General features: G+C 37.6%; 3 protein-coding genes across 3 annotated transcripts; 2 read left to right on the forward strand and 1 right to left on the reverse strand.

Moving 5' to 3' along the window:
* The first annotated feature begins 2,472 nt into the window (after nt 1-2,472).
* LOC140991272 (uncharacterized) lies at nt 2,473-4,474 on the forward strand. Its single transcript, XM_073461200.1, has 3 exons — nt 2,473-2,999; nt 3,192-4,296; nt 4,400-4,474. The coding sequence occupies exons 1-3, from the start codon at nt 2,473-2,475 to the stop codon at nt 4,472-4,474; spliced, it is 1,707 nt and encodes a 568-aa protein (XP_073317301.1).
* A 1,472-nt stretch (nt 4,475-5,946) lies between these two features.
* Nucleotides 5,947-6,906, forward strand: LOC140991274 (uncharacterized). Its single transcript, XM_073461201.1, has 3 exons — nt 5,947-6,196; nt 6,329-6,479; nt 6,597-6,906. Exons 1-3 carry the CDS (start codon nt 5,947-5,949, stop codon nt 6,904-6,906), a joined length of 711 nt encoding a protein of 236 aa, XP_073317302.1.
* Nucleotides 6,907-8,814: 1,908 nt separating this feature from the next.
* Nucleotides 8,815-12,119, reverse strand: LOC140990998 (protein DETOXIFICATION 24-like). Its single transcript, XM_073460903.1, has 9 exons — nt 12,001-12,119; nt 11,363-11,606; nt 10,604-11,145; nt 10,437-10,523; nt 10,305-10,361; nt 9,968-10,206; nt 9,671-9,789; nt 9,250-9,336; nt 8,815-9,142 (listed from the first exon to the last, which is right to left on the reverse strand). The coding sequence occupies exons 2-9, from the start codon at nt 11,600-11,602 to the stop codon at nt 9,062-9,064; spliced, it is 1,452 nt and encodes a 483-aa protein (XP_073317004.1). The 5' UTR covers nt 11,603-11,606; nt 12,001-12,119; the 3' UTR covers nt 8,815-9,061.
* Between the last annotated feature and the right edge of the window lie 1,828 nt (nt 12,120-13,947).

The following is a 13,947-nucleotide window of genomic DNA, read 5'->3' on the forward strand; positions in this document are numbered from 1 at the left end:
AGTAGACTTTAACCGAAACTCTAGCAAATTACTGTAAGTAGGCTTATGTATAAATATCTGGAAATCAGTTTGATAATTCCGGTTTTAAAGTACAGTTTCTGAATGTTTGATTTCTGATATATGATATATGATTTTGAAGCACTAAAACTCCCTAGTGAACTAATGGTAGGAATATATATTCTGAACATTTCTGAATTCTGATTCTGATTCTGGCCTCACCCCTTAGATGAGAGAACATATAGGGGACTGATATCAGTTTAGCCATGAAATTCACTAACGTTCTCAGTGCTTACTAATTCTGATTTCTGTTCTGAATACTGTGATTTCTGAATTCTGATTCATGTTCTGGAAACAAGAGTTTTCTGTATATTATTATATTTCTGTTTCTGTAAAAATGGTGTTTGAAAACTGGGAGTTATTCCCGTCCCTGCTTACTGAGTGACAATCATATCACTCACCCACCAAACCCATCTCAGATAAGAACGAGGAAGAAAAGCTAGAAGAAGAAGAGCAGATTCAATTCTGAGGCTGGTGAAGGAGACCGTTGTTATCAGTTCTAATTTATGTGTAGTCCGCTGCATTTGTTAAGACGATGTTATATTTGGTTTTACATTTCCGTTGTAAAACATTATTATTTTGAGTTGTATCAGACAATGGATATTCATTATTGTGAATAAAAGACTGGTTTCTGAAAATTCTGTACTTCTGAGACTTGTTGTTTTCGAATGTAAATTTGAGAGCAACGCGGGTGTCAACCAACCCCCGTTCTGGGGCGTGACATTGAAGTGCTATCAGAGCAAACCAGGTTTCATAATATGGGGAGGAGGAACTAGAAATAATAAGTTCTGATAGACTTCTGGAATTAAGTTCTGATAAATTACTGATAGGCTTCTAAAAATTAACTACTGTAATAGGTTTCTGAAAATAAACTACTAAAATAGACTACTGAAAAGATAGACTAACTATGTACAGTTAGGTAAAATCAGTAAGGGAAACAAAACAGAATACAGTAGAGCTCTGAGTGTTTCAGCAGCAGGTCTGAAACGAGTATTAAAAAAAAATTCAGTAGACCAAAACCAGTAGCCCAAAACCAGAACCAGTAGTTGGAAATCAGTAGATTTGTATGCAGAAGACTGGGTCAGTAAACCCGAAAAGCAGCAGACTGGTTCTAACAGTGCTGAAAAGCAGCATACAGTGCTAGAAAGCAGCAGACTTGACTGCAGCAGCAGCAGAATTGCAGTAGGAAGTGAATTTCAGCAGGCGCATGCAGTAGACTTCACAAAATGGCATGGAAATTGAGGTGTTTTTCGCGTAAACTTCAAACGGCCATAACTTTTGATCCAGGAGGAATTTTTACTATTAAAAGTATGCGTTGGAAAGCTCTCGACGAGGAGAATCTAACCTAGAACCATTTCAATCGTTCTGGCACCATCGACGAATCCCAAATTCTTTCGTTTAGATAGTGATATCGTCCTTTCCGTAAAATTTTCCAATTTTTCGAAACTTTGAGGAATTTTCATTTCCAAACAGCTTAGTAATTTTCCACCAAATTTGGTACCATTCATGTTCTTGATGTGAAGGATTTTTAGTAAATTTTTCACGCCATTCTGAGACCGAAAATTTTTGAGCTATTTCTTCTGTTAATTGTATAGACAGTACTGAATATGTTCATTCCAGTATTTTTCTATAACTCGACCTATATTCTTGATATCACTTCTGAACATTGACTCTCATGTTTTGGATGTAGGATATGACTGACCAGAATAGCTATATTAAGAGCTTAGAGAGGAAGCTAGAGAAACTAAAGGAACATAACTACTGCTTAGAGCTGGACAAAGATGAATTGCAACGTCGAGCTGATCACTTGAGAGGTGATGTTCAACGTCATGCTCACTATCTGCATGAAGCAGAAGAGAGGAATAGGAAGGCTCATGAAGAGTTTGAAACCTCTCAAGAGACCGTTGCAGAGTTCATCGAGTTACGTGATAACTTGATTGAGAAGATCCAAGCGCTCAAGGATCAAAATCACCAACTTGTGCATCAGCATAACCAGTATAGTGAGCAGACTAATGCTCAGATTCATGAGTTGCAGAGCACGGTTGAAGTACTTAGTGACCAGAATGCAGTTCTGCATGGTCATATTGAACATCTACAAGCAGTGGTAGACAACCAAGATGAACCTGAAGAGGATCCAGAAGAAGAAGAAGAAATAGAAGAGGATCCTATTGATTTGGATTTGGGAGAAGTGATAGATTAGACCATCAGTAGTAGTTTTGTAATAACACTTGTTCCCTTTGCATTTCTATTTTCATTTTCGAAGTTCTATTGTAATTGTACTTTTTTGGGAAATCAATAAAATTTATTTCTATCCATTGGTTTCATATTTAAATTTTGAGCAATTACTCAATCATTGTGCTTCCTTTGTTTAGTCCATATTCTGCCAAAACCTTAGAACTTTCATATGTGTAGGAAATGGACGGAAGACCAGTAAGAAATAATCGCAACCCTCGTTATGGAAACCGCAACAACAACCGCGATGACGAAGATGCACAACAACAACCACCACCAGCAGTTGGCCTCAGCCAAGTGGATTTGATGGCTATAGCCACGATTGTGGCAACCACATTACAAGGGTTTGTCAACCCTAATGTTAATCAGCCGCCGCCACCACCTCCAGCTCAGAATGGGACGAAGCAGCACTATGAGGCTCTTCGAAGAACAAGAGTCCCAAACTTCGATGGAAGCTCCGATCCTGAGGTCGGACAGAATTGGATGAAGGAGGTGGAGAATCATCTTCGACTCCTTGAGGTTCCACAGGAGATCAGGGTAGATGTGATTACACCTTTTCTTGTGGATAGAGCAGCCAAATGGTGGGAAGGAGTCTCACCGGCTATGTTAGGGACGGGACCTATCACCTGGCAAAAGTTTCGAGAGGCATTTCTGAGACATNCATCTTTCCACAACGGAAACAAGCTCCAGAATTCCTACGGCATTCACCAGTGTGAGTAAATCCACAAGTTTGGCGCTTGACTCCCTCTTTGCTTGATTGATAAGGAGTGGTTCCTTTAGCTGGAGAACTGGTGAATTGGTTACTTGAAAACCTATGCTTCTTGAATTGTTGGCCTGGTTGGTACTGGCTTGACTGAGGACGTTTGAGTTTGTTCTCACCTTCACTNGGGAGCCGCCATCAGGGCTGAGAATGACATTAAGAGGAGTGAAGGTGAGAACAAACTCAAACGTCCTCAGTCAAGCCAGTACCAACCAGGCCAACAATTCAAGAAGCATAGGTTTTCAAGTAACCAATTCACCAGTTCTCCAGCTAAAGGAACCACTCCTTATCAATCAAGCAAAGAGGGAGTCAAGCGCCAAACTTGTGGATTTACTCACACTGGTGAATGCCGTAGGAATTCTGGAGCTTGTTTCCGTTGTGGAAAGATGGACCATCACATTGTTCAATGCCTTCTTCCAGATCCAAGGAATGGTCCAGTAGGTGGAACAACACCAAACAAGCCTAAAGAGAACAAGCCAAATGCTCGAGTCTATGCTATCACTCAAGAAGAGGTTGACAACTCCAATGATGTCGTAGCTGGTACCATTTTAATCAATAATATACCTGCTTATGTGTTACTTGATTGTGGTGCTACGCATTCATTCATGTCTAAGAGATTTGCCAAGAAGTTAGGAGCTAAGCCTGATAACTTAGAAGAACCATATAGAGTAGCAACTCCTGCAAATCGAATTTTAGAAACTCGCACTCTATATCGGGATATTGATGTTCTCATAGATAATCAGAGTTTCAAGGGAAACCTGATTCAACTAAACATGGTGGAATTCGATGTAATTCTTGGAATGGATTGGTTAGCCAATAATCATGCTTTAGTAGACTGTCATGGAAAGACGGTAACCATCCAAGTTCCACACCAAGAGAAAATTTTATTTCATGGCAAGACCAAAGAACGAAAGACTCTTTTTCCTGCTTCTCAAACTTGGAAAGCCATGAAAAGTGGAGAAGAAGTTTACCTAGCCATGTTAAGCGAGGTAAAACAAGAAACTGCACTTGCACTAGAAGAGATTCCGGTAGTACAAGAGTTTCCGGATGTCTTTCCTGAAGAACTCCCGGGCACAATCCCCGATCGTGAAGTGGAGTTTGAGATCAACTTGATTCCTGGGGCTGCATCGATCTCAAAAGCGCCATACAGAATGGCCCCAGCGGAATTAAAAGAACTCAAAGAGAAACTTCAAGAATTGTTGGATAAGAAGCAAATCCGACCAAGCGCATCCCCGTGGGGAGCTCCTGTCCTGTTCGTAAAGAAGAAGGACGGAAGCATGAGATTGTGTATCGATTACAGAGAACTGAATAAGATCACAATCAAGAATAAGTACCCACTTCCAAGAATAGATGATCTGTTTGACCAACTCAAAGGAGCCACAGTCTTTTCCAAGCTCGACTAAAGGTCAGGCTATCACCAACTGAAGGTCAAAGCAGAAGATATTCCTAAAACAGCCTTCAGGACGAGATACGGCCATTACGAGTTTACGGTAATGCCGTTTGGACTGACCAATGCCCCCGCAGCATTCATGGACCTCATGAATAGAGTCTTCAAACCTTACCTCGATAGGTTTGTGGTCGTATTCATAGACGACATCCTTGTGTATTCACAAAGTAAGGAAGATCAGGAGGAACTTCTTCGTCTCACCCTCCAGACTCTTAGAAAAAAGGAGCTGTACGCCAAATTCAAGAAATGCGAGTTCTGGTTAGAGAGCGTCACATTCTTGGGTCACATAATATCAGTAGCAGGAGTATCTGTGGACCCTAAGAAAGTTGAAGCAATCTCAGATTGGCCTAGACCAAAGAATGTGACAGAAATTCGAAGCTTCTTGGGATTAGCAGGCTATTATCGAAAATTTGTTGAAGGATTCTCTTCAATATCCATACCCCTCACCAAGCTCACACAGAAGAACTCTAAATTTCAATGGAGTGAAGAATGTGAGCAAAGCTTCGAGACTTTAAAGAAGAAGCTCACCTCCACTCCGGTGTTGGTATTTCCAACTGACGGCAAAGACTTCACCATCTACGGTGATGCATCTAAAGGAGGCTTAGGATGTGTACTCACGCAAGATGGAAGGGTGATTGCATACGCGTCAAGACAGTTGAAGCCGTATGAACAGAATTACCCAACACATGACCTCGAACTAGCTGCAGTGGTGTTCGCGCTCAAAATTTGGAGACCTTATCTTTATGGAGCCAAGTGCGAGGTTTTTACTGATCACCAAAGTCTCAAATATTTGTTCACACAAAAAGAACTAAATATGAGACAAAGACGGTAGATTGAACTCATGAAGGATTACGACTTGACGATAAGCTACCACCCAGGCAAAGCCAACAAGGTAGCAGATGCTTTAAGTAGAAAGGATACGAGTAACGTGATCCTAGCATCACTTTCAGCACAACCATGTCTTCAAGAGACAATCAAGATAAGTTAAGATAGAGATTCCGTTTTGGTGAAATTGAAAGAGCAATCCAAAGAAGGGAAATCACCAGATTTCGAGACGGATAACAAATAAATCTTGTGGATGAAAGGACGATTGTGCGTACCAGACATTGATAACCTTCGACAAGAAGTACTGTTCGAAGCACATAAGTCAAAATTTTCAGTCCATCCTGGCAGTACCAAGATGTACAGAGATTTGAAGAAAAATTTTTGGTGGAGTGGAATGAAGAAGGACGTGGCAATGTTTGTTTCTAAGTGTCACGTGTGCCAGCAAGTCAAGGTAGAACACCAGAGACCTGGTGGACTTCTTCAACCATTAGAAATCCCGGAATGGAAATGAGAACATATTTCCATGGATTTTGTAGTTGGTTTACCAAAGTCGAGACAAGGTCATGACGGAATATGGGTAATCGTAGATAGACTCACAAAATCTGCACATTTCTTACTTGTCCGCATGAACTATAATTTAGACAAGCTAGCCACCTTGTACATGAATGAGATCGTGCGATTACATGGAGTACCATTTAGCATACTATCAGACAGAGATCCTAGATTTACATCTCGATTTTGGAAGAGCTTTCAACAAGCTATGGGGACTAAGATTACTCTTAGTACGGCTTATCACCCTCAAACCGACGGCCAAACAGAGAGGACAATTCAAACTCTTGAGGATATGCTGAGAGCTTGTGCTTTGGACTTCAATGGTAATTGGAGCGAGCATCTGCCCTTAATCGAGTTCGCATACAATAATAGTTACCACAGCAGCATTGGAATGGCACCATACGAAGCTCTATATGGACGAAAATGTCGATCACCACTATATTGGGATGAAGTAGGGGAAAAAGCCATCGTTGGACCTGAACTGATCCAAGAAACAGTGGATAAAGTTGCTATGATCAAAGAGCGACTAAAAGCTGCACAAGATCGACAGAAAATCTGGGTTGACCTGAAAAGGAGACCCGTGGAATTTGAAGTTGGAGAAAAGGCGTATGTGAAAGTGTCACCCATGAAGGGTGTAGTCCGATTCAATAAGGCTGGGAAACTGAATCCCAGATACGTCGGACCATTCGAAATTCTTGAGAAAGTGGGAATACTTGCTTATAGATTAGCACTCCCATCCGACATGTCAAGAATTCACAATGTATTCCACGTCTCGAAGCTGAGGAGATATATTTCTGATCCAAGTCATATTCTGGAAGTTGGACCCCTGTTGGTTGAGGGAAATTTAAATGAAGAGCTGAAATATGAAGAAATCTCGATTCGAGTTGTGGATAACAAGGACCAAGTGCTGAGACGACGAACTATTCCATACGTCAAAGTGCAATGGTCCAATCACACCGAAAGAGAAGCTACTTGGAAGTCGGAAGAAAAGATGCGAGCACAATACCCTTATCTCTTTGAGAATCATGTATAGCCAAGTTTCGAGGACGAAACTTCTCATAAGGAGGGAGGGATGTGAGAACCCGAATTCCCAGCAGCTAGCATTTTTGCAGCAGCTAGCAATATTCAGTAGCAATGAAAAATTTTAGCAGAAGCTAACAATTTCAGCAGCAGTCAATAATTCAGAAGATGGTATTTTTCCGGCAGATTAGAATCTAATAGCGGAAGCTAACAATTTCAGCAGCAGTCAATAATTCAGAAGATAGTATTTTTCCAGCAGATTAGAATCCAGCGGACAGAATCCAGCAGCGGAAGAGCGAATTCCAGCAGACATTTACTGATTCAGCTTAGATTTGTAACTGAAATATTAACATGGAATAAGGCTGTTAATGGCAGATTATGGCCATTAATGGGGAGGCTAACAGTCAGAAAATTGCCTATAAATAACACTCTCAGGTCTCTGAAATGGGTTACACAAGCTTCGAGATTATCACTTAATTTTTCGAGTTAAGAGAGAGTGCATTTGTTCAAGCAGTAAAATCCAGTAGCGAGAGCAACAAGATTTCCAGTAGACTTTAACCGAAACTCTAGCAAATTACTGTAAGTGGGCTTATATATAAATATCTTGAAATCAGTTTGATAATTCCGGTTTTAAAGTACAGTTTCTGAATGTTTGATTTCTGATATATGATATATGATTTTGAAGCACTGAAACTCCCTAGTGAACTAATGGTAGGAATATATATTCTAAACATTTCTGAATTCTGATTCTGATTTTGGCCTCACCCCTTAGAGGAGAGAACATATAGGGGACTGATATCAGTTTAGCCATGAAATTCACTAACGTTCTCAGTGCTTACTAATTCTGATTTCTGTTCTGAATACTGTGATTTCTGAATTCTGATTCCTGTTCTGGAAACAAGAGTTTTCTGTATATTATTATATTTCTGTTTCTGTAAAAACGGTGTTTGAAAATTGAGAGTTATTCCCTCCCCTGCTTACTGAGTGACAACCATATCACTCACCCACCAAACCCATCTCAGATAAGAACGAGGAAAAAAAGCTAGAAGAAGAAGAGCAGATTCAATTCTGGGGCTGGTGAAGGAGACCGTTGTTATCAGTTCTAATTTATGTGTAGTCCGCTGCATTTGTTAAGACGATGTTATATTTGGTTTTACATTTCCGTTGTAAAACATTATTATTTGAGTTGTATCAGACAATGAATATTCAGTATTGTGAATAAAAGACTGGTTTCTGAAAATTCTGTACTTCTGAGGCTTGTTGTTTTCGAATGTAAATTGGAGAGCAACGTCGGTGTTAACCAACCCCCGTTCTGGGGCGTGACAAAACAACTGTTGTGGGAGGTACAGCATGGGTGGATATGGCTGCAAGGTTGGACTTATAAAGTTTAAATGATATTTTTTATATAATGATGGAACTCGTAGCTGTTATTTTTTTTTGTACGCATAGGAGAAATCATACCCGAAAACCCTGTGCGACAGGTAGGACCTGATACTTTCCGAGCTTGAGTCGATTTCAAAACTACACCACTAAAAATGAAATATGGTAAATATTTTTTTAAAGGGAATGAATGGTTAACGTCAAGAAATGTCAACCTCCAATACGAAACTAAGCGACACAAAATGACATTGGCCGCTTGCAAAACGACGACTTCTATTGGCCACTTATCAAGTTTTGACAATGAAATGCGAAGACACTCAAACGAAACAAATCATAGGCTTTATTTGCGTTTCAGAATATATTTCAAATTCATATTATAATATTGAAGTCATTTGAAATTCATAAATATAATATATGAATTTGAATAACCTTTATATACTTCAAATCATGAATAATATTTTTAAATAGTTACGGGCAGATCCAAGATACGTTTGGAGAGAAGATATCGATGTAGGGATTATATAAAATCTATAAATTATAATACAATGCAAGAGAGAGCAAATACGGTCGTTTCTGAAGAGTCACTAATTAAAAGAAATCCCAAGTACAATTATACAAAAATGACCAAAAAAAACAAAAAAAACTCAAATTAAAGACACGAATTGTGGGCTTCTTTCCCAGAATTAGATCATCTCCGACAGGGAAATAAATATGCATAACATTCAAAAGAATCAAAGGAGCCCGCCACGCTCTGTCTCCTTGCTGACGCTCCTGTTCCGAGCTAGAACTCAAGCAGGATTAGTGGCTTGATTAGCCTCATCTGGAGTTTCCAAGTACCATCTTTTGAGTCGTGCTGAAGCTTTCAATACCTGTTATGTCCATCATCTGAGTCTTAGTCCAGACCAATAAACACAAACTAAAATGAGAGAAAAATTAATCATTGGCGCGACTAATCCATCCTGCGAATGGAGAATACCTCTTCATCCCAGTTTATTCTCCACATCATGACACTCAGAGCAAGTGTCTCGGTGATAACTCCACACAGCATTCCAATCCAAAGTCCCTGTTAGATCATTGTCACTTTTCAAATAAAACTACGGGTGTCATAATGTGTGGAGGAAAAATATAGAGTTGAAGATACGGGAATCCGAATGTCAGTAATAAGTTTAACATAGGAGGTGTTGTGTAGTATCTGTGTTCTTGATTGCTGAAAGCTGGATCTTTTCCTTTATGATCAGAACTCTCAGATGGTCGAGTCGGGATAGTAAAAATCTATTATATTTGTTTACCCATTTCAATTCAGCTATAGACTCTGTTAATTAGTTATATATCCTCTACAACTTGAGTGAATCAAATGGTAAATATTTAGTTAGTTGTATTGGAAACGCCTTGTTTACCTTTACTTGAAGATTGGTCACATATCCAAGAATCAGGCCGATCGGTAGACCGATCAGATAGAAGCAAACGACGTTGACGATAGCTACCGTTGCTTGCAGACCAGCTCCTACAGCCACACCTAAGACCACGACAAAATTCCGGGATTTTTCAAGCATGACATATAGATTTAAAACTCACATATTTCATTTACTCGAAACATTTATATGTCGCAAAAGTGTAGCTTAAAAACTAAGGTTTAGAAATCCATAGATGGCGAAATCTTTGGATCCAGATAGTAAAGTTGAAATAAGAAAAACCTGAGAAAACTGGATAAATGCTATTGAACAACACGGAGAATGCGAGCAGAATAGAGAGATCCGACACAGTCTGGGCAACATTTTCATCGTTGCTAAACACGTATCCAATTTTCTTGCCAAACACTAAGCAGAGAATCCAAAAGATGAGCCCTAATGCAACTGAAGTGGAGAGTATGACTTTGATTGCAAAGATAACAGCTTTAGCATCTCCTGTCCCAAGTTCATTTGCAACCCGCACGCTTTAACATCAAAAGAAGTGACTTGTCATGCAAAAATTTAAAATGTTAAGTGATAATATATGAGTTTGAATTGGAGCACGCGTGATAAGAACGCTTACCAGGCCGCACCAAGTAGTCCTAGGCATATCATGAACTCCCAGCCGTTGATATTGATGCTGAGATTCTGAGTATTTTAGTGGCCATCTTTACATAAAAGGCAAAAAAAGGATGAAACCGAATCGAATTCTTACCAAACAGAGAAGGCCGAAATGGCAACTTCTGCATCTTTCATGTATCCTGCTACTAGCACAAGAATGGCATAGTACCACATCTCCAAGCTATACAATGATTATCATTGATCAACGACACAAGTAAACGACATTCGCTGAGACCTAAACATAAAAGGGATAGATTTTACCAAACCATCAGACCAGAAGAGATCGAGAGTTTCACAACCGGGAAGACATCCTTCAGTGCAGCCACCGTGAATCCTTTCCATGACTCAGCACACCAGCCGCCAAAAATGTATATAAACTCTCCAAAGACAACAAACCATGAAGATATACACAGAGCCCCCATTGCACCATCGATCCCGAAATCCAGAACGTTAACAAAAAGCCAAGACAGGGGAACATGGAGCACGAACTGCATAACCGAAAGCCATGCAATGACAATGTTCTTTTGCTGTGCTTGTAGATACATTTGTATTGTCAAGCTAAAGACGAGGGCATAACAGAAGAGAATGAACCATAAAGAAATATATCCTGCAGATTTTGCGACAGTCTCGTCTTCGCCTAAGAGCTTAAAGATTGGCGTTGCTAATAAAAATACAGGAAGTAAGATTGTCAAAGTGATGAGATCAACGAGCCATGATCTTTGCAAGAAAATACCCATCATATGGTGCTGTTTTGCTCCAAATGCTTGGCCGCATAGAGTTTCAGTTGCACTAGACATTCCTATCTGCGAAAACAGACATCAGGAAAAGGGAATGCGTGGCCAAATACAATCTCTCATATAGTTTTAGCAGCGGAACAAATTTATGAAAACCGAAAACTCGAAATAGGTATATCCAACACATGACATCTAAAATCTAATCATTATCAAGAAAATCGAGTTGCAGTGATTCAGTTAAAAGAATTAACGAAGACGTGTAAATGGTCACATAGCTCGAAATTACCAATATCCCATTAACGAATCGGACGAGCAAGGTCTGAACAAGTGCGTAACCAGCAAGATCCACGGAACTTACGTGCCCAATAAACGATTGGGTCACTACAACAGTGCCGAAAGAAGTTACTCTTGATATCACACTGGGCAAGGCAACCCTCCATATCTTTTTCGATTCTTGACAAATTCTCCGTTTCAAATCACCCTGCTTTCCTGAGTCGAGCAGCCTCTCTTGGATTGCATCTTCCATTGCTCTACAACAGTGAATGGGGCCTGAAATTTCAGCAAATGGCATTTTATTTATAATTCAAAAGGCACAATTTTTAATTCTTTTTGGCCACTTAGCCAGAGTCGAGATCTTGGTTCCAATCCATGCTCTAAAATTAATTCTACTTGATCAAATATGTAACACGAGGCATTAATCTCGTAACTGATTAGCCAAAGCAAACGTGCAAGCACTTTGAAAAATGATGAAGTCTTGTACTTAGCACATTAATGAACATGGTTCGAACACAAACAAGATCAAGGAACATGAACATTCACTGAATAAGGATGCAAGAAATATAAGGATTAAAACAGTATAACTCAAATGCCGAAATATTTTAACGAACACGAAAATAAATACACGCTACATAAACAAAAAGATACCTCAGAAGCTTGCTGGTTGACTGTGAAATCAAAGGTTTTTGCAGATTCTATAATGATAGATGAGTGTTTTATTTTGTCTGAAGAGGGAAATGAATTTGATAGTTAATGCTATTGGTGGGTTAACTTAACCGGGGGTTGGGTAGGTAGAGCGAGATTTATCAATCAACATGGAAGACGTACGCCTAGGACGAAACCATACGGTACTTTTGAAATTTATTTGAAATTTGCAATAATTTTTTTTTTTTTTAATCTAAAAACTAATAAACAAATATATATGCTTATTTGCGTTTTCACACAATTAAGAAAATTATTAGAAAAACAAATTTCATAAATAAATTTATTTAATGAATATTTCAATATCAATAAATTTATATATATTAAAAAAAGTAGCTAATTTATTATATTATCCTGTATATTTGGAACATATGTGAATAAAAAAAATACAATATTTATATTTGAGATTAAGAGAGTGATGATTAATCAAATTTGTCATTTAATAGGCTAGGCATGTCTTGATTCTAAATCAAGACTTTTATGTCCAGAATTTATTGTTATTATTACATTATATTATATTTGAATTAATGGTCCAGAATTTAATTTAAATCATTACATTTGACAAACGAACCTTGAATTAATCAGACAAACATCTAACATATTGATTTTTTTTTTTTTGGAAGAAACATTGCTTGTGGAAAAAGATATTGAATATTTGAGAATTTATAGTTTTAAAACAATTGTGGGTAGAAAGGCTCCTGTATTGATAATGAATGTCCCTAACTTTTAATTTTAAAAATATAAAAATTAATAAATTTGATTACATTAGAGAAATAATTTGTCTTACGATCTAAAAAATATAAAAATTAATAAATTTGATTACCTTATATTAAATCATATCCTTAAAAATAGGCTTCATAATACGATCTGAAATATTCTTATAATATAAATATTATTAATAACCCTTCACTTCATTTATGTCTCAACGGCTCCAACTCAATAAATTACTACAATTTACTCAAATAATAATTAAATATTAGTTAATTTAATGACACAAAACTCATAGGCATTAAAGCAAATTATGTAAATTTTATGAAGAGATTTAAAGCAATTATAAATATTCATTGATTATATAAAGTAAAAATAAATTTAGTTTCAATTGTTTAAGCATTTAATCGATTGCTTAAACATTTTTTAATCGTGTCGTTATTCATATCTTTTGAAATTATGTAAAAAAAAATTATATCATGAGCTGGTAGGATTATTTAAATAATCCATAAATGTTTATCTCGGATGGAATACTATTAATATATTTGAATAATGTTGTATATTTTCAATATATCATTATTGGTAAATATAAATATGAGAATTTCAGCATGCAGATGATTTCGATTGAAAGACTAAAAGCATTTAACTCTATCTAATAATCTTATATCGTTTATATATAGTTGAATAATTTCTTATTTAGAATCTAATATTGTTTATATATAGTTGAAGAAAACTATGAATTTCTATGAATAATTTAAAGTTAAATTTAGTTGTGGACGATGGGTTATAACTTATTATTTAGCTCACTAGATTGTTTTCATTATTCAGCCCACTAAATCGGGTTAAACCTCTTTTTAATTATTTATTGAGGATAATCAAGGACCATAAATTCAATTACGCCCATAAAGGCCAAAGCCCGCAAAACTCTATGAAAATCTATAAATAATTCATGTTACCTTATTTTCAAAGTATAATATCTTTCTTGTCGAATGTTCTAGTTTTTCGAAACTTTTATTGAGCAACTATTGACTTGAGTGTCAGAATGTTTTCGATTGGTAACCTTCGATGTCACTCATTTTGTTTTGTGATGCAGGTATGTAGAACCGAGTGCTTACCGTTTTACCAAAAGCTATAGCTAGTGGTAATGGTGTAACTCAAATCTTTTAAACCACTCAGCAGCTCAAG

This window comes from Primulina huaijiensis, chromosome 13 (genome assembly GCF_012295235.1).
Source record: "Primulina huaijiensis isolate GDHJ02 chromosome 13, ASM1229523v2, whole genome shotgun sequence".
NCBI classification, from domain to species: domain Eukaryota; kingdom Viridiplantae; phylum Streptophyta; class Magnoliopsida; order Lamiales; family Gesneriaceae; genus Primulina; species Primulina huaijiensis.

Bases quoted from the DNA above. Each gene is read 5' to 3' on its own strand.
- LOC140991274 (XM_073461201.1), top strand. From the start codon at position 5,947: ATGAACTATAATTTAGACAAGCTAGCCACCTTGTACATGAATGAGATC. The intron at 6,197-6,328 runs GTAATTGGAGCG...GGGATGAAGTAG, and splicing joins TTGTGCTTTGGACTTCAATG to GGGAAAAAGCCATCGTTGGA. The intron at 6,480-6,596 runs GTATGTGAAAGT...ACTTGCTTATAG, and splicing joins TTTGAAGTTGGAGAAAAGGC to ATTAGCACTCCCATCCGACA.
- LOC140990998 (XM_073460903.1), bottom strand. From the start codon at position 11,602: ATGGAAGATGCAATCCAAGAGAGGCTGCTCGACTCAGGAAAGCAGGGT. The intron at 11,146-11,362 runs GTAATTTCGAGC...CTGTTTTCGCAG, and splicing joins GATTCGTTAATGGGATATTG to ATAGGAATGTCTAGTGCAAC. The intron at 9,790-9,967 runs GTTTTTCTTATT...TCGTGGTCTTAG, and splicing joins CATTTATCCAGTTTTCTCAG to GTGTGGCTGTAGGAGCTGGT.